The 19,744-nt window shown below is 36.6% G+C and overlaps 1 protein-coding gene across 3 annotated transcripts in view; it reads right to left on the bottom strand.

The window, feature by feature from the left end:
* Window positions 1–14,053, bottom strand: part of flna (filamin A, alpha (actin binding protein 280)) — a 50,537-nt gene extending 36,484 nt beyond the window's left edge. For all 3 annotated transcript variants that reach the window (XM_073823069.1, XM_073823070.1, XM_073823071.1), the window contains exons 1-2: window positions 13,847–14,053; window positions 7,903–8,381 (exon numbers count right to left, since the gene is read on the bottom strand). In XM_073823069.1, the coding sequence (XP_073679170.1) occupies window positions 7,903–8,278 (376 nt within the window). In that variant the 5' untranslated portion in view covers window positions 8,279–8,381; window positions 13,847–14,053. The remainder of the gene's footprint in view (window positions 1–7,902; window positions 8,382–13,846) is intronic.
* Between the last annotated feature and the right edge of the window lie 5,691 nt (window positions 14,054–19,744).

The following is a 19,744-nucleotide window of genomic DNA, read 5'->3' as shown; positions in this document are numbered from 1 at the left end:
GATTCAATGTCACTTTTCAGTTTAACGGCATGGTAAATTTTGACCACACCGTTCGCCCGCAATGACACTGGTGCTAGTCAGCATGTTTCTTTATCTCCAACATCTGCAATTTAAAGAACCTAAAAAACCATGAAATCAACTGTTGTGCTGCAGGTCTTAATGAGGACCATGTGGCGCAAAAATGTTGAATTTTGCTCGTCCCGCTTTGGTTTTCAAAACGGAGCACATCCAATACACGATTTTAGGAGCGTGAACTCTGCAAGAAAACTTCCTTTTCTTCTACTTTCTATGACTTCCAAATGTCCCTCCCTCCTTTCCTCCCTCTTTCTCACTCACTCTCTCTCTGGAAACGTTCCCCTTGGTTTTTTAGCCTTAAAAGGGCAGAAGCAAACTTGATCCTGGCAGGCCACCCATTCCCTTGCACAGGGGTTTCTGATTACAGCTGGGAGAGGGAGGGAACAGGAGGAGGCAGGGAAGGAACGAGGGAGGGAAAACTGACTAGAGCAGAAAACTGCTGTGGTAGTGCTTTTGTAAAACCCCATATTGACAGAGCTGGATTGTCATTTGGCTCAGTTGTTTAGTGGCTGGACGGAAACCAGTTCCATCAACTTCACCTCAAAAAAGAAGCCAGGAGAGTATCTGTCCATATTAAACATATGATTTCGATTACGTTGAAGCCCAAAGAGCACGTTTAGTGCCACAACCCATATATCATCTCACAGATGTACAAGGCCAGCCTAGGATTTAACAGGTTTGCTAAAGATGTGGCTGTGTTTGGCGATATTTACGTTCATCAGTAGTTCTGCCAGTGTAACCGTGTACATAAATCTCTTAAATAAGGGTGGGGATAAATGCCTTGGGACAATCTGATAAGTGCCATTTGTGCTGGATTCTCTTCCTGAAACCATCAAGAGTGAATCACCCATACTCTCAATTAAAAGTTTTGCACCAGCACAAAAAAAAAAAAAAGAAGTGGTGCATTGTTCCATAGGTTGCCAGATCAAGGAAGTGCCATGCAATTACACCATCCCACCCTTCCTCAATTCGACTTGCACTCCTCTTATTTGTCATCCATCTCCCAAAATTTAGTCATATCCATCTAAAAATATTGCAAAACACACCATTTCTCTGCATCATCTCAACAACTCCAGCCAAATTCAACTTCTTATCTCCAAAAAGGAGGAGGAAAAATTTTAATTGCAGCGGAGTTTCATCGATTGCCTAGTCACATCTAGATTCAAAGCCTCCTCTTCAGTTTGCGTCCCCACTTATCCGGTCTACCTACCTACCTATTTGTCTGTCTCGCTTTGCAGTCGTGAGGCTTTTCGGAGAATACAGAGCGTGTGGCAGATGTCTTCATGTGGTTCCGATGCAGTGGTTCTCTCTAGAAGGGTGGCAATGGCCTCAAAAAGCCTTTTTCTTCAGTTTTACAGTAAAGGGGAACTTCAACATGAGTCACAAAGAGTCATTTAAGTGCAAAAATCACCTTATTCTATTGTTTACACAGAAATTAGGAGATTCAAGTGTGACCAATTAGAAGAGCACTGACAACAAAAAGAAAACGGTAAAACCACATGGAGGTTGGGTTGCGAGACTTGCCATAGGGTGCTTTCCAGTGTGGTGAAGGGTGTGAGGGTACACAATCACGCACACTTGCACACATGCCACTTATTCGCTGGTGCAAGTACGCATAAGTACACCCAATGTACTGGAGTTTATGCCAACATGAATTTTACTCATAAAGCAGCTGCAGTGACGTGAAAGTCCTGTTCAGGAACACTAGAGTGCAGTTGGGTTCCAGAAGTAAAATCCCCTTCAATTTCTGCCTTTTACAACAAAGCTTAGATATTACGCAACAATATACGCATCTATAGAGCTCAACGTCTAGCACAGAACTACCCATAATCCTAAACGGGGTCCACTGAGCTGTCACTATAACCATGGACGATAGGGCTGTCACGATTCCTCGATTCAGTTGAAGTACTCCATTTAAAAAAAAAAGAAAAAAAAAAATCCTCGACTGCAGTTTGCTTGCGTCGAGTAACCGGCAAAACACAGGAAGTGGTGCATTTCACGGTCGAGAATCCATGAAACGCATTATTATTAGACTTAGGGCTGGGCGATTAATCGAAAAGTAATCGAAATCGACATTCAGAACCTATAATCGATAAAATTTTTCCAGGTCAATTATTTCAATTACTTTCCCTTTAAAAACATTACTGCGTGTGGAGTCAGGTGACCCCGCTCCGTTATGTTGCGTTATTCCGCCGACATGTCGATGGAGAGCTTAAGCAGTATTTATACAGTAAAAAGTATTTACAGGATATACAATATACAGTAATTTTATTTAGAAGAGATACTGCTTATTTTCTACTTTTAATGTTTATTATTATTTTATAATTTATTTTGTTTCCAAAAGTGCAAGTTATTTATTTTCACTAATTTAAGAAAAATGTGACTTTTCGTTTTAAGCAATGTGTGCTTTAATTTCAGTTGTTCAACACTGATGTTCAATAAATAATCATAGATAGTAGATAGTGTGTGCACCCTTCATTCAAAAATCTCTCACTTGTAATATGTGAGCATATTTACTGTACAAAACTTGTCAGTGAACTATGAGGGCAAAAAAATAAATATTATTTAAATATAATTAAATATAATTTTATTAATGAATAAAATAATCGTTCATTAATCGTAATCGGGTTAAAATGTTCAATTAATCGAGATTTTGATTTTAGGCCAAATCGCCCAGCCCTAATTAGACTGTTTTCCAAGGCTACATGATATATTAAACCCATTTAAAAATGATAAAGCAAAATGCTATTGTGCATTCACAAACACTACGATTCAACTAAAATGTGATGTAGGTTTAATAGATTTGCTTTAAAGGTGCAGTGTGTAGATTTTTGCGGCATCTAGCGGAGAGGTTGTGAATTGCAACCAATGGCTCCCGTCCACCGCTCACCCCTCCCTTTACAGAAGCTACGGTGGCCCACACGGGATTAAGATGTGGTCGTTTTAGACAGCAAAGAGTAATGAGGTTTCTTTTAAAACGTAAATTAAGGAATTATATTTACTTGATTCAATAAAACGATGTTATTGTGAATATTACAGTTACTCGTTCATCATTGTGTCAGTGTTTTTCCGCTAGAACAACAGTGATGAAACGCGATCTGTAGAGCAGTTTGTCCGTTTAGGGCTACTGTAGAAACATAACGGTGGCTTCCATGTGAGGGGACCCGCGGTGTATGTAGATATAAACTGCCAATTCTAAGGTAATAAAAACATAGTTCATTACGTAAGGTCTTTATTCACCCCTGAAAACATAGTTGTGTATACTATATTGCATTTCTGTCTAGAGATCATCGTAATTACACATTGCACCTTTAATTGTTTACAGTCGTGTAGGTTAAGTTAGTGAGTCTTAGACTAAGCATATGACGTTTCATCTGGGAACGCAATGTTTGTCATTTCATCAGATTTGTAAGGTAAATCATTTATAATCGTATGCAAACACAGGAGAATACATCAATATCTTTCATAATATGCTAACTGTTCATCACGATTTTTAAAATAAAATCTCGAACTCTCACTCTGAGTATACAAGTTTTGATATCCACATACTCAAATTACAGCTGCTATAGCTTTTTTGTCAAAGAAATGGCCAAATATTAAAGATGAAGTGGACATTTGAGTTAAATGTTGTTTGGTCAATATTAAACAAGGATTAGATTGCGCAGTAAAGTGTAAAAACGATATTAAATTATATATTAAATACACTAAATTCCAAATATATTGTTTTACACTTAATCAAGGACAGTATGGAAACAGCTCTACACACTTTTTAGCAGGCTTTGATTCAAGTACAATTTGCAATGCTTCATGGGAGTGTGGTTATACATTATCAACTATAAAGTAGTTTTCTGCTTCGTCAAATACTGTAATGTCATGTCTTTGAACTTTATTCAGTTTTTTTTAAACCCCATGGAGAAAATGAGGAAAATGGGAAAAATACTTCCGCAACAAACGCAGCTGAAAAAGTGCCCCACTGTTGCGCTCCATTGCCACAGGACTGTCGCCCAAATGAACAGGAAATCCTGGCATTGCCAATAAAGCACAGGAACATCAGGAAGCCTCCCTCAGCCATGGACATGTTAAAAAATGTCATGCCTCTCCGTTTAGCTTTATAACTCTTCATAACCTAAATGTTTTCATTTTTTAACAAAACATAAACAGCTTAAAACTGTTGCTTTCTACAAATAAAAACACTGAAAAGCTAAGTGCATGTCACACTCTTAAAAATAAAGGGTCTTTATTGGAATCAATGGTTCCACAAAGAACCTTTACCATTTATGGAAACTTACCAACTCCACAAAAAAGGTTATTTACAGTGGAAGTTCTTTAGATTGTCAAAAAGGGGGGGAAAAAAAAGGTTCATTTTAAGAACTGTCCAGTGAAAGGTTCTTTGGGTAACCAATACTGGTTGTTCCACGGCATCACTGTGAAAACCCCCTTTTGGAACCTTCATTCTTAAGAGTGTATGGTGAGAATATTTAAATTAAATGTGATAAACAGGGAAAGACTCGAACCTGGCAACAAACTCAAGATAAGTGGTTAGAACGAACCCAATATACTGGAATCTCCTGCTCGCTGCATTTCATAGACTCAGAGCAATTACACAACAGGCCACAAACGTTTAATAAAGTTATTCTATTCTGCACCTATAGGCATAAACTTACTGCCTGCACAACAGAAACGGGTCTTGACAGGCAACTCACTTTGACAAGCTTAACTAAGACAATTATACTCGAATGCATTGTTCTGACTGCATTCGGAATTACTGCATTTAAAACCACCTTGACTAAGACACTGAACAAATCATACTAATACGTCCTGAATGTATGTTTATGATCAAGATCTCGTTTTGTTACAACACATTTAAGGAACTAACACGCCAGATGAAGAAACAGATTAAAGCGTCCCTAGGCTCCAAACTTGAAAGCTTTAATGAGCCCCACCCAGATGAAGACAGAGATACAGCACTGTCATGCTCTTCTAAACAGTGGAAGGCAGCTGTATATTCGTATAGACAGGTAAAATATGAGGCCTGTCATGACAGAGGAACACGCATACCACCTTTATACGTGCTCATATACAGGCACACACAAGTACATATTTAGCAATTCTCTGCACGCTCATGTTTTAAAGTCCTTATTGCCAAGCAATCGCATTATTAATGAAACAAACAGTTCCAGATACTAAAAATGCACAGCAGTGACTAGAAAAAAGGATATTGAATTCCTAAAGGATGCAAATAACTCTCATATGGTGAAAAATGCTTCACTGGCTTTAAGATGCATTCACAAACAGTGTTGGGGGAAACGCATTACAAGTAACAAGTTATGTAATCAGATTACTTTTTTTCCCCAAGTAACATTACTTTTTAATTTACAGGAAAATATCTGAATTACTTCAAATAAGTAATACCAGTTACTTTGTTTTTCCATTTATTTACTGTCAAGTCTCCTGTCCCCATGTTGAGAGAAATCGGAAGTGTGTGCGCTGTATAAACATGTTACTGCAGTTCTAAATGTGAACATGCATTTCATCTCACTCGCAAAAAAAACAGCAGAATAGAAACGGAGAAATGCAAACTCACAATATGACGCAAACCTGCAATAATTAAATGTTAAATAACACAAACATCCTTCATGTATTTAATCCAAATTTTATTAGCCAATGCCTTTGCTGCCGACCTTCGATGACCAAATTCAACCATAAGCAGCAAAAACTACTTTAGATTAACATTTGTGCTTCATTTAATTGCTTAAGACTGAACTTGAACCTTCTCCTGTGTTCTATTGTACAGACATTAATTTACTTTTCCTTCAGCCTGAGGCTTATTCATTTCACTTTTTGGTGTGAAAGGTCTTTTACATTTGAAAAAAAATATATAACTTTTTATATTAAAAAACAAGCAATCCCTACCCAATCCCTAAGTAATGCACAAGTAATGTAAAAGTAACAACGCATTGCTTTGCATAAAAAGTAACATTAGTTACTTTTTAGGGAGTAACGCAATATTGTAATGCATTACCTTTAAAAGTAACTTTCCCCAACACGACTCATTCAAGTATGGTTACACCATCATCTGTGGATAAGCAACTCAAGAGTCCAGCAAAATGGTTTGCTCATATTAACAGTAAGGGATAAAGGTGTAGTACAAATATTGAGCAATTGCTGAATAATCCTTGATTGCAACATCTAAGAGGATGTTTATTTATGCCCTCTGGGCACTGAAGGGAAGCGCTCCCATTAAGAGCAAAACCCTATAGCCATTGGGCCATGCTATTGCTGATAGAAGCATGGTCTTCCTGACGAGAACAAATAATACTAAAACACTATGGCAAAATGGTCTACTAAGACTGAAAACCTTGGATTTCAAAATCCATTTTAGACTTGGAAATTGGAAAAGTCCTAAGATTTTGAACAACCTAAACCGCATATTAAAAATTAAGACAAACTAAGGAAAACGCATTATTTCTAGGACATGAATCAAAGATTTTCATCACTGATCATGTGACTTTATGGTCAGTAGATCTTGCTCCAATCAAACAAGGTTCTCTTCTCAAATCAAGCGGGGGACATGAAATCCACAGGTTTGTGTAAAACTTGATGAATGACACTTGCTGTCACTAAAACAAAAAGGGACATTCTCAAATTCATTTTAATTTTATATTACAAAAACCCAGCTTCTCTCCATTTATTCTAAGCAATTTGTTTTGTAATAAAGCGGAAAAGTTAAATGGAATACTGTATGAATGAACTGTATGAATGAACTTTCTAGTTGCATAATTTAAAAAAAAGGTGCCATATCTGCTCAATAAAACGGTTTGGGCTTAAAAAAAAAGTACTAAATCACACACACTTCAAAATCTACTCCGGTATCAAACGCATTGAATGAACCTATGATCCAATACAGATTTGACTGTGCACAGCTAGTGACTGAAGTGAGCCATAAATTTGAGGGCGTGTCACTGTTTTAGTCATCAATCAATCACAACCAGCGCTGAATGAAGAGTGTCTCGACATCTCTAACAAGCAATGTTGTGCAACATGTTCCAATTTCTCCATTAAACCGTTGACACCCAAAACAACCATCTTAAATTTTGATTAAAACAGCTGTGCTCCTCATGAGAGGAAGGCGTGTCCTGGCAGATCAATATTTCTACTTTGCGCCACCGGTGAATGCCATGTTCACTGATAGCGACGAGAGAATTAAAATAAATAAATACCAAAAACAAAACTCCATTAAAACTAAAACCTCCAAGTTAGTGGAGAAAGTGAACATTCCCGTTAAGAGGAACCGCACAGTTTTCCAGCCTTTTCGCCCTATAGCATTAATATTAAACAAACTAACTAAAAACAAAGTTTTGGTGCACTAGTTGAGTTTGAACTCATTCAGAACTCAAACTAGAGTTAAACCACCCTAAACTATTCGCCACGATTTCTGCTGCTGCTTTACGACATTCGGGGCTGGACTTACAACAGTTGAATGGAGCGCCTGTGGTTCCTCACTTCTTTGTCAGATTCTCAATTGCAAAAGCGATTAAATCAGCCTAATATCTTGTTTTCACAACCGACTGCGTGAGTAACAAGTTACAAAAACTCCGCAAAACACGTGCAACTTGTGAAGCAATGCTACAACTGTGCACAAAACAATCCGTGACCGTAGAGGCCTTCATTTCCATCCTTCTTTCCCGTTATTTTGTGGCCTGCCTGAAGTTTAATGCCCTGTTTGTTACACAAAAGTCGAATGCCACAAACTAAACTCCATAAACACATTGTATTAAAACTTCATAGTGTATTTAATAAAGTGCAACGATTAAAATCAGAACATACCTATAGACACCAGCTTGATGTTTTCCCTGTCGAGGAACTCCAGAGCCACGGAGACGTTCTCCAGCTGCATCTGTCTGAACGTGGGGCGCTGGTTGTACTTGCGGAACATCTTCTTCTGGCTGAGCACCTCCAGAAGCGCGATCAGCCGGAGCCCATCGCTCAGGTCCGTCTGCAGGTTCGCTATGCGCTTATTGACACATTTCAGATGCTCGTTGCACCAACGCGTGAATGTGTTCTGCTGGATTTTCTTCCATGGCGCGTCTTCGGCGAGATCCTTCTCTGTAGCGGGCATGTCTGCGTCCTTATCCGGGGAGAGAGAAGCGTTGGATAGGGGAGCGGCGGCGCTCGACTGGTGGGGGCGTGTGTGTTGACTCATTTTTATCGACTCGGGTCTCCTGCACTAATTCGCTGTCTCGCTTTTTGGGTGGAGTCTTGTGGAATTGTACAATTTGTGTGCTCTTCTTTCCAAAGTTTTGTGACTGGAAGGGAAAACAGAGATTTGACTGAAATCAGGCTAAAATACACATGCGTTTCATTACAGTTGTGTTTCGCATCGACACATTGCTCAAGTACGTGGACATTTTCAAACATATATTTAATCTATAAAACTTCTTCAGTTGCTGAATGAAAGTATGTCTTTGTGTCATTCATTTAATCGTTTAATATGTAGGTGCACGACAATCGGTCTGAAGAAAAGCTCACATGATGCGGTATATTATATTCACGGTATATTACGCAATGTCTAGCGTGCATAACCCTCTCTAATGTTGTTTGTATGCCATGTACTGACAGAAAAATTACACAAAATATCGTTTAAAATCAATATTTCGAAGTACACTCTTTAAAATAAAGGTTCTTTATTGGCATCAATGGTTATATGGAACCTTTTAAATGCAGAAAAGGTTCTTAAGATTTTTTAAAATGTTCTTCAAAATGGTTCTTTTAGTAACTGTTCACTGAAAGGTTCTTTGGGGAACCAAAAATGGTTCTTCTATGGCAGCCTTTTTGGAACCTTTATTTTTAAGAGTGTATACCTCTTCTGACATGAAAAGGTGATTTCAAATCACTTAAATAAATCATTTGAATCAAACATCTAAAGCTGTTAATCTACTGTTTTGTCATATGTTAACACAAATGTATTAATTCTAAAATAGTGCTTCACTTTATGCATTTATTAACACTAAATCTAAGCAAATGTTCTTCTCTGCTATATTCATGTGTTGACGTAATACCACTACTATCAAATTATGAACTGCTGTCGAGTAAGGTGTCCAAACAGCTTAAGTGAAAAATTCACAATAGATGAGTAAGAAAGTTGAAAATATGTCTAAAGAGGTGTTTGAATACCCAAGGTGTGCATATAAAAATCTTGGCAGGACCTCCATCCGCCTTGTACCCAGTTTGTAGGAGAAAGCCACAAAACAGAACAATTTAGAACTGCATTAATCCCACATTTGACTAAATAAGGCAAATGAGCCAAAACAGTGTGTGAGGACGCAGTCCAAAAAGAATGTTTCCCTTCAGAGCTTTTTTTTCAGCATTTGTCTCTCCAGGAGAATCTGTGGAATGCCCTTCATGTAATGAGCCACCGATGCCCCCCCGACCCCCTCTCCAATTCCCCGCCCCCATCATAAAACATCTACATAACCACATAATGCGTTGTACTCTTGCTCTCATTCTCTGTCTCATTCATATTTAGGCTCAGGCAAGGCCTGGTATTTCTAAAAGAGCATAAGATATGGCTCAGCTTTCATTAAAGTCTCACAATTTAACCTAAAATCGATAAGTTTACATTACTTCAGACTCAAAATCTCGAACTTCATTCATAACTAGGTTTTCATAGTCCTCGTACAACTTTGTCTCATTGGTTTTTCCAGTCAACAAAATCATCAATGTGCTATTGTTCTCAAATCCCATGTGATATTATAATGTCTACAATGCAGTCTAACTGTAAATAGGCCAGTTGCTCAGAAACAAAGGAAGAACAAACAAGCCATGCATTCAGAAGGCACTATTGCAGCCATATTGTAGTTTGGCGTCACCTGCAGGAAATATGAAGTACGACAGGCTGGTTTTATGTTCTTCCTATCCTAACAGGTCCACACAACACTTACGGATGGTAAAAATAAAGTGACAGTTAATGCTCAGTATATAATTTGATTTTAAATCATGGATGTTAAATGTAAGAACATCCATTCACATAAACTACATATCTGTATTTTTAAAAAAAAAAAATAGAAATATCATGTCTGACCAGGCAGGATAGGTTGAAATATTTTCTAGTGTACTTTTACTGGACCCACAAATAATGCACAAAATAGGATCGCATAGTACGCTAATATGCAACAGACAAATATGGTAATATTATGAGTCACATAGCTGAAAAGCACACTGTGTTACACTCCCCAGTCTCCCTTATGACAAAAATCTGTTAACCCTTAAAGACCTAGAACATTTTTGGGGCACCTGAGGCACCTGTATATTTCTTTGTTTTTTCAGACCTATTCTAGCAGTCAGCATCAATTGTCATATATCATTATAAACATAAGAACTTGAACTTTATGTCTAGCTAATTTAAAATTACAAATTTCCTTTTGTTTTCTCTAAAAATTTGTGAATTTCCAGAATTTTAGGAAAAAACGCTACCAACAATTGGGTGTTTTTTACTGTGTACTCAAACAAAAACTTCTGAAGTTTGGATTTTTTTCTTTAAAAATTTGTATTTAGGTGTTTTACACTTCCAAATAAAATTTTGTTTATATATAACATTCCCCAAGCAAGTTATAGCCAATTATTACAATATTATTTAGGCGCTTTTCAGTGAAAAACAGGCCCATTTCGTTTATTGACAATATAGACCTGTCCAAAAACGTTTCAGGAGTAAAGTCATCGCAGAAACAGTGTTAAATAATAGCAAAACACAGTAAAAATAATTTACTTTTTCAGATAAATATATTCTTAATCCAAAAGATGAACAATAAACACTAATAGTGTAGAAAGTAGCACAAGAAAAATTGCACAAATTGTCTTGTGCATCAAAAAAATAAACAATCCAAATTATTCACAAACTACACACAAAATGAGAGAGAAATATACAGAGTGCAACCGAAAAAATAGTACAAATAATCTTTAAAAACTATATAATAGTCACATAATATAACAACCAAATAGATGGATCTGCTGGCTGTAGTCTGCGTCGGAATCTATTTAACCGGGACATCGCCTAGTGACCGAAAACCCACATTCCAGTGCTTTATCCGATATCTACTGCTGTTTCATCCTTGTTTTTGGTTTGTTTTACGTCAAAGGGCTCTGTCGTGAGTATTTCTGTACATTTTCAAAGAATGCTGTCATGCAAATGTGTTATTTTGCGTTTGTTTTCATGCACGCAAGACACACTTTGCTTTCACTTTGCGTCTGTTCAGATCTGCAAAGAAACATACTAATTGGTGGTTCAAAAGACCAAAACCTATGTTTATTGGTTGAATAGATGACAGTTTGAACCAATCGGGGCACAGGGGTGGGACTAAGCATCAACAATCGTTCCTGTTTGGCTCAGAGGACCAAAACGTATTGATTTCATCTGACGAATCAGTGCTGAGGAAATGTGATGACGTAATCACGCTTACCACGGAGCCTCTGAATATCCAAATGAGACAAATGCGATATCACTGAAAAGAGTAGACTCTGTACTTTACGAGACTTTTTAAAGCATTCAAATTGGATTAGCGGTTCAAAAGTTATTAAACATTTAAGAACAATAGTTATTTTTAGCCGCCGGCGGCTGTCTCGGTCTTTGAGGGTTAACTCCCAGCTGTTGACCATAGCGAACCTATCTAAAGGAAACCCTAATAATAATAATCACAGAGTAATTTCATGCATTTCATTACTTTGATATCATCAAAACATGCTTTCAGTATTGCGAGTCCAGCCAAGATACATGTAATCGTTTCACTTTAGTTAAATCGTTATGACGTTAGGTTCATTTGAGGACAAATATTTATTAAAATAGCGAAGTGAAGATGGCACAGGATGGCGTGCTTCAGCCATGCTGAAACGAGTGGTTAACCCACATGCTGGCTGTCAGCCGCAAAGACTGATGTGCACCAGTGAAAAACACAGATTAGACACTGAGGGGAAGAATGGCACTTTTTGTAAAGGTGTTTTACTTGTGTGTCAACAGGATGTGGCTTTGCAATTGCTGCTGTGCACATGGAAACCAAACAGAAAAATATAAGCATTGTGAGTTGTGTTTCAATTACTTTATATAGAAATAATTATAACACTGCAAGTGACAGGGGTTAGTTGTCACATTCGTTTCACTGCAGTGAATATTCCTCAGAGCAGGTTTACGTTTGACAGTAAATTTAAGTAAATAGCCTTGGATACAAAAAATAAAATCTATTAAACATTTTTTAAGAAAATGAAAAAAGACACAGTTCATTGAAAGCAGGCTTACTAAAAGCTCACTTTATTGGGTGAGTTGTGCTGAATTCAAATAAAAATGAGTGCTGTTCAAACGATTAAACGCAATTAATTGCGATTAATCGCACCAAAATAAAAGTTTTTGTTTAATATATATATATGTATGTATGTGTGCTGTGTATATTTATTATGTATATATAAAGAGGCACATACAGTATATATTTTGAACATATTTATATGTATATATTTAAATATATTTAATATATAAACATAACATTTTTCTTAAAAATATACATGCATGCATGTGTGTGTGTGTGTGTGTGTGTGTGTGTGTGTGTGTGTGTGTGTGTGTGTGTGTGTGTCCATAATAAACACACATATATTATGTACTGTATGTACACAAAAACTTTATTTAGGATGCGAATAATCGCGATTAATCGCTGCCCAGCACTTACAACTTGCCCCACCCACACATTTAAAAAAATCTATATTTACACAAACACAATCCAACCTTTCAAATGAAATATGCTTTCATTCATAGCTGACTCGTCTGAATGTACGCCAGTGTGGTTTTACTGTGCTCACTATTTAACAAACAACTATACCAAAAATATAATGATACTGCAGTTTTATTTTAGAGGACGTAATTCAAAAAACAATAACCCGTTTCAAACGGTTTCGAACTATGGGTTTGAAACCAGCGTATAAAACGACTGCTAGAGAAAACACACATTTGTGTCATTGGACTTACTGATGTAGGCTATAATAGCTCTTGTGACAACTAGCCCCGTTCTCACTTATAAAGGAAGAAAAATGCGTGTTTTCACTGTAAATCCTAATGTTTTATTTCCAACAGTACGAGCCTTACTGTCTCACGACTGTCATCCAGGTGAGGTCGCGATGTTTCGTGCAAGATTCTCCTCGAGCATGGGGGGGCGCACGCAACTCTCACTTCAAAGGATGAAGAGCGCGGACCTTTCCATATTTTCCCTTATTTGGTGAGGAGGCCTTAATTAGATTACGAGAGTGATGAGCCAAAACTTCTGTTCAGCATCGGATTTATACACTTTTTTGAAAATGGCATGCAGTATTAATTTGAAATCAGTAGGTAAGTAATGTTTGGATTTGCATTTGCAAAGCCTAAAGCCTTTAATCTGAAATAATTAAGATAATTGAATTATGGTTAGTGTGTTTCGTAGCTGTCTGCTAATTTAATATCGTGTAGGTACGCCCTCACATTTAGTTAAGCATGCAGGGCACTTACATATAAGTACGCAGAATGTGATATCCAGTCATTCAGCACAATTACGGACACTGCATGCGATACACCCATCCCGCTACAAGCAACATTTACGGAAAGCACAAGACGTTTGGTGGTTAAAGTCTGCGTCAATGAGTTTTTTGTTGTTGTTGTTGTTGTTGTTTTTTAAAGCGAACTTTTTTTGACCGGAATAAAAGTAGGGCTCAAATGCAAGACAAAACATGCCTCGCAGAAGTGAACAGAGGTTTCAAAACTTACGTTTTGATGCTTGTCTTGAAGTAATTCTCGTTGCTGTATCCCGTCGGAGTCTGCGTGTGGCACAGGCAGCAGAGAGTGAACTTGACTGTACCACAGTGCAGAAATCTCACTGTACGACCCTCCCGGACCGGACGAGTGTCCCTGGAGGAAAAAGCTTGCTCGCTGAGCTCGAGAAAAAAACACTAGTGACACCCCTTAGTCGTTTCTGCCTCCTTCTGTCCTCTCTGGACTTAATGCGAGAACCTTAATTGGTAAAGTATCAAAGAGGGGGGTTACTCTTCTGCTCTAGCTGACGTGATACCGGCGGCCGCGCCTTCAGATTGTAAAGGTATGATGTCACCCTGTTCAGAGCGCCTGTATCTGCTCCATCTGCCTGATGCCTGAACACTGTTGCTGCTGCTCAACAAAGGGCTTCGGCTGCCTGTTTAACACCAGCAGTTACCGTGCAAGTCCAGAGGTAATGATATCTAATACAAGTCATATCAAATTAGACAAAACATGCTTTTCCCTCAAGACACATTGGATTTTATTCAACCTTTATACTGCACAGGGTAAATACACTACCAGTCAAAAGTTTTTGAACAGTAAGATTTTTAATGTAAGTCTAATAAGTCTTTTCTGCTCACCAAGCCTGCTTTTATTTGACCCAAAGTAAGAAATGTTTTTAATATTTAAAATAACAGTTTCCTATTTTTTTTTAAAACGTAATTTATTCCTGTGATCAAAGCTCAGTTTTCAGTATCATTACTCCAGTCTTCAGTGTCACATGATCTTTCAGAAATCATTCTAATATTCTGATTAGCTGTTCAAGAAACCTTTTGTTATTATTACTCAATATCAATATTTAAAACTTTTTTCAGTATTCTTTGATGAATTATTTATTTGAAGTAAAAAGCTTTTGTAACTAGAGGCGGACAGTACACTCTTAAACATAAAGCCTCCAAAGAGATGTTTTGAAGTAATGCCATAGAAGAACTATTTTTGGTTCCCCAAAGAAACTTTCAGTGAACAGTTCTTAAACCATTTTGAAGAGGATTTTAAAAATCTAAAAAACTTATCTCACCTTAAAGAACCTTTTCTGCATTTGAAAGGTTTCATGGATGTTCAAGGTTCTTCATGGAACCATCCATGCCGAAAAGGACCTTTATTTTTAAGATTGTAGTAAAATATTTTTACAAGTACTTTTCAAGTGTCAGCATTTTTCTTTAGAAAACTTAACTTCACAACATTTCACAGCATAATATTGTACTTTTGCAGTACGTTTTGTATAAAAATATCATTTAATACGTAATTTAATTACATTAGAAATCTAGTACTTTCTTACTTTTACTCAAGTAAAAGTAATTCAAAGATTTACTTGAGTACAAGAAAGTACTACATTTATGTATTAAAGGTAAAAAAACAACTTTTATTTATGAAATGTAGTGCAGGAAAAAGTATGACATTATGCTTTGGAATGTAGTGAAGCAAAAAAAATCTTACCGTTCAAAAACTTTGGACTGGTAGTGTATTTGTGCGATTTGTTTATTTTATCTCATATTTGGAGATTTAGAACTCTAGTAACGGAACATCTTCAAACTAGTTCTAGTTAGTAAACTGAAATAATTTTTTTACTCTAATTCTAACATTAGAATTATATCTGAAGGATCATGTGACTGGAGTAATGGATGCTTACAGTTTTTGCTGTTCTTTGAATCAAGTAAATGCAGGCTTGGTGAGCAGAAGAGACTTATTTAAAAACATTAAAGGTCTTACTGTTTAAAAACTTTTGACTTGTGGTGTATGTCATGAGGGTCACATCGAAACACATAGAAAGCCAACTTAAAGTGGTCCAAACTCATAAATCAGATTCTCATTTGCTACAAAAATGATTGGCTGCTAAAGAGAGGCAAGACTATAAGTGTGTCACTTTGTAATAATGAAAGGCTCTGAGTTTGCTGTTTAATACATTACTTTATTCCAGCTAGATTTTTTAATGGTCCAGTATGGGCCTGTCTATGTGACTCTGTAACCCTCTTGGTACTAATAAAACCTGGCGTAGACAGCCAGTCTCCCTTGGGTAACTGTCTTTGACTGCAAACATTCCCAGTACTTCATTCCTTAGAGGGAAAGAGAAGGGACCAGCTGTAACTGCCTAATTTATCAAAGAATCCTGGGGTGGGATGACATCATATTGCCCCCACCACACCTTTAACGAAATCCAGCAGTCTCAAACCAGGTATCATTTGCGCCATATGGTATTTTGTTCTACCTCTTCTTAACTGTTGTATACAGAAACACAAAATAAATGGCAAAATGAATGTTTGCAAATGTATTTCCTACTGGCACAATCAAGCAAAATCATACATTATAAAAAGAATACATTTTGGCTACTAATCTAACATGCTTAGCATGTATGTATATTGGTGTTGGAGGTAATCTCATCATATGTCTGTGTTTTTTCTTGCCCACATTCCCTAGAGTGTCATCAAGTCAACCTAGATCAAGACAAGACAGGCATAGATCTTCTGGCAGCAATAGAAAAGCCAAAAGATATCAGTGAAAAGTAAAATAGCCACATGCAAAGAAAATGTGTCAAATAGGCCAGGAATCTAAGAGGGAATATTCCAAAATATTCCATACATCAGGTGCCTCAGACTAACAAAACAAGGTAGGATAAAAAAAGTCTGTTTTTTTAGAAGACCTGCTTTTGTGTGTTTTATTTGTCAAGGAACACATAGAAACAGGCACATACTTCATAATATAGTTTACTAACTAGAAGTAGTTTGAAGATGTTTAGTTACTAAAGTTCTAAATCTCCAAATATGAGATAAAATAAACAAATCGCAGAAATACACTACCAGTCAAAAGTTTTTGAACAGTAAGATTTTTAGATTAATTTTTAAATAAGTCTCTTCTGCTCACCAAGCCTGCATTTATTTGATACAACATATGCAAAAACAGTAAAATTTTGAAATATTTTGAATATTTAAAATAGTCAGATGTATTAATTATTATTAAAATGTATGTTGAAAACAGCTGAATAGATTTTTTTCAGGTTTCTTTGATGAATATACAGTTCTGAAGAACAGCATTTAACTGAAATAGAAATCTTTTGTGACATTGATGTCTTTATTATCACTTTTGATCAATTTAAAGCACCCTTGCTAAATAAGAGTATTAATTTCTATAATATCTTTCCCAAAAAAAGTATACTGACTCCAAGCTTTTAAATGGTATAGTGATAATAAATACATCATAAATAAATAACGATGATAATAATAATACAAAATGTTTCTTGAACAGCAAATTAGCATTGATCACAGGAATAATATACTCAAATAAAAATCAGTTATAGTAAATGTTGAAATATTTTTCCTGTACTTTGGATCAAATAAATGCAGGCTTTGTGTACAGTAGAGATTTCTTTTAAAAACTTTAAAAATCTTACTGTTCAAAAACTTTTGACTGGTAGTGTATAAATAATACAATGCACAAAAAACGTATGTTCAGTATGCGCACAAGAGGCAGTAGTAATCTCATTCAGCGGACTGTGAAGACCGGGAAAAATGATGTCATTGCTAGAAATTGAGCCTATATATGGGCTAATAAAATATTATGCTCAGTTTTATTGACAGTAAACACAGAATTAGTACAGTAGCAGGCAAAGAGATCAAGAGGCAGCAAAGAAAAAAGGAAAAAAGAGAAATGACATGTAGGGAGAAAACTGTTTGAAGCTCTTACATTTTCCCATTGTAATCCCAAGAATTCTTTGTCTACATTCCTTTTTTCTTTTATTGGTTTAGAAGAAGAAGGCAATTTATTCTCAAAGATAAGTTTAGACAGAAAGAATGAGACAGAAAACATTTTTATACAAAGTAAAACTTGCACTAAGCATTCGACATCACTTTCGCACGTTAGATAGAAGCCAGAGCAACATTTTGAACAGTTTAAATTTACTGAGCATCCGCCTAATTATGTTTTATGAAGTACGGCAACAAAATAGCAGCACGTTTAACAAGGCAATAATGTTTATCAAGCGCTGGCCAAGTTAAATAGCAAGTTCGGGTCCTTTGATCACACTATTGAGAGAAAACGAAGGACAGAAAGATTGAGAGGGAGAGAGGGGCCTGTTGTGACCCATCCGTTTCTGGGTGTAATTCTTGAACACAGGAAGCTGTAGTGACAGATACGGCATGTTTTCCACAGGAACGTGTGGCTCTGTGGAAGGATGGATACAATCGTTGGAGGGCAGAGAGTCCTGTTGTTAACTGCATCAGCTGAAAAACAAGAATGAGAGCTGAGCTGTGATTCACCACCACTCTGACACAATAACCACGATAACCAATAACATTTAGTCTTTCCTGAAGAGGTGAGGTAAATTTGAGCTTCACAGACTTACTTTGTGATAATAATCCTGTTCAAATTAACATGTTTTTTATAATGCTAGAATTACATATCATACATCAAGCTCATGACCTTCAATAATGCCCACACCCAGTAAAAAACCACAGAGATCCCATCTGAATCAGTACATGAATTGAGACATCTAATCAAAACAAATGTGTTTTTTCAAAAAGAGCACTCTCTTGTTTTCCTGTTCTTTATCATTGTGTTTTCATAGGTTGATGCTGACCGCCTTCAAGGACTGTGCTGAGGAGTTTAACTCGTATCAACACTCTGTATCGGCAGACAGAATAACAAATGATTCTTCTGAAAGACTATTGAGACTGTGTATTTCACAAACAGAGACATTCTGATCTACAGAGGTCAAATTTAGGCTGCATTAGCACTGCAGGCATTAGTGCATTTGTTCCCAAAAATGAAAATTCTCTCATTAATTACTCACTCTCATGTCGTTCCAAACCCATAAAACCTTCGTTCATTTTTGGAACACAAATTAAGATATTTTTGATGAAATCCAAGAGCTTTCTGACCCAGCATAGACAGCAATGCTACTGACAATTTCAAGGCCCAGAACAATAGTAAGGACACTGTTAAAATAGTCCAAGTGACAGCAGTGGTTTAACCATAATGTTATAAAGCGAGAAGCTACTGTTTTCCTTGATTGTTAAAACTTTTGGTAGTCTATATTATTTAAAATTTTTTCCTGGTCTGACTGATTAGTACAGCCTAAAACATGACAATAATTGATCATTTTCAGCAGCAATAATCAGCAAAGTATCAGAGTTTCGTTCAGTTCAGTGGTATTGTTTACATTCAGTGCCGCCAGTATGGCCAAGTGATGACATATCGTGAAAACACTCTATACAGGATCAGAAAGCTTTTGGATTTAATCAGAAATACTTAATTTTTGTTCTGAAAATGAACAAAGGTCTTATGGTTTTAGAACGATATGAGGATGAGAAATTATGACCGAATTTTCCTTTTTGGCTGTACTATCTCTTTAACATTACCTAAATGTGGCCAATATCAGATTGCTTTGTAAACCACTCAGTGTCCTGAACTGACCCACTTGCGCAAAAGAATGATAACAAGACTACATGAAGTGAACTGTCATACACGGAGGCCACTGAAGTAAGTGTTTACATGTTCATTTATAAGGCGATAAGGAAGACGAATATGAGGAGAAAGAGCAAGTTTTTAAATATTTAGCATGTATAGAGCTGTCACTGTAATAGCTACGAGTTCAACTACCTCCACAACTGTACAGTTGATGTCAAAAGTTTACATCCTCCTTCCAGAATCTGCGAAATGTTAATTATTTGACCAAAATAAGAGGGATCATCCAAAATGCATGTTATTGTTTATTTAGTACGGACCTGAATAAGATATTCACATAAAAAATTGTTTACATATAGTCCACAAGAGAAAATAATAGTTGAATTTATAAGAATGACCCCATTCAAAAGTTTACATACACTTGATTCTTAAAACTGTGTTGTTGACTGAATGATC

This window comes from Garra rufa, chromosome 18, assembly GCF_049309525.1.
Source record: "Garra rufa chromosome 18, GarRuf1.0, whole genome shotgun sequence".
Classification (NCBI taxonomy): domain Eukaryota; kingdom Metazoa; phylum Chordata; class Actinopteri; order Cypriniformes; family Cyprinidae; genus Garra; species Garra rufa.
The sequence above is the reverse complement of the archived record's forward strand: the minus strand, read 5'-3'. Positions and strand labels throughout refer to the sequence as shown.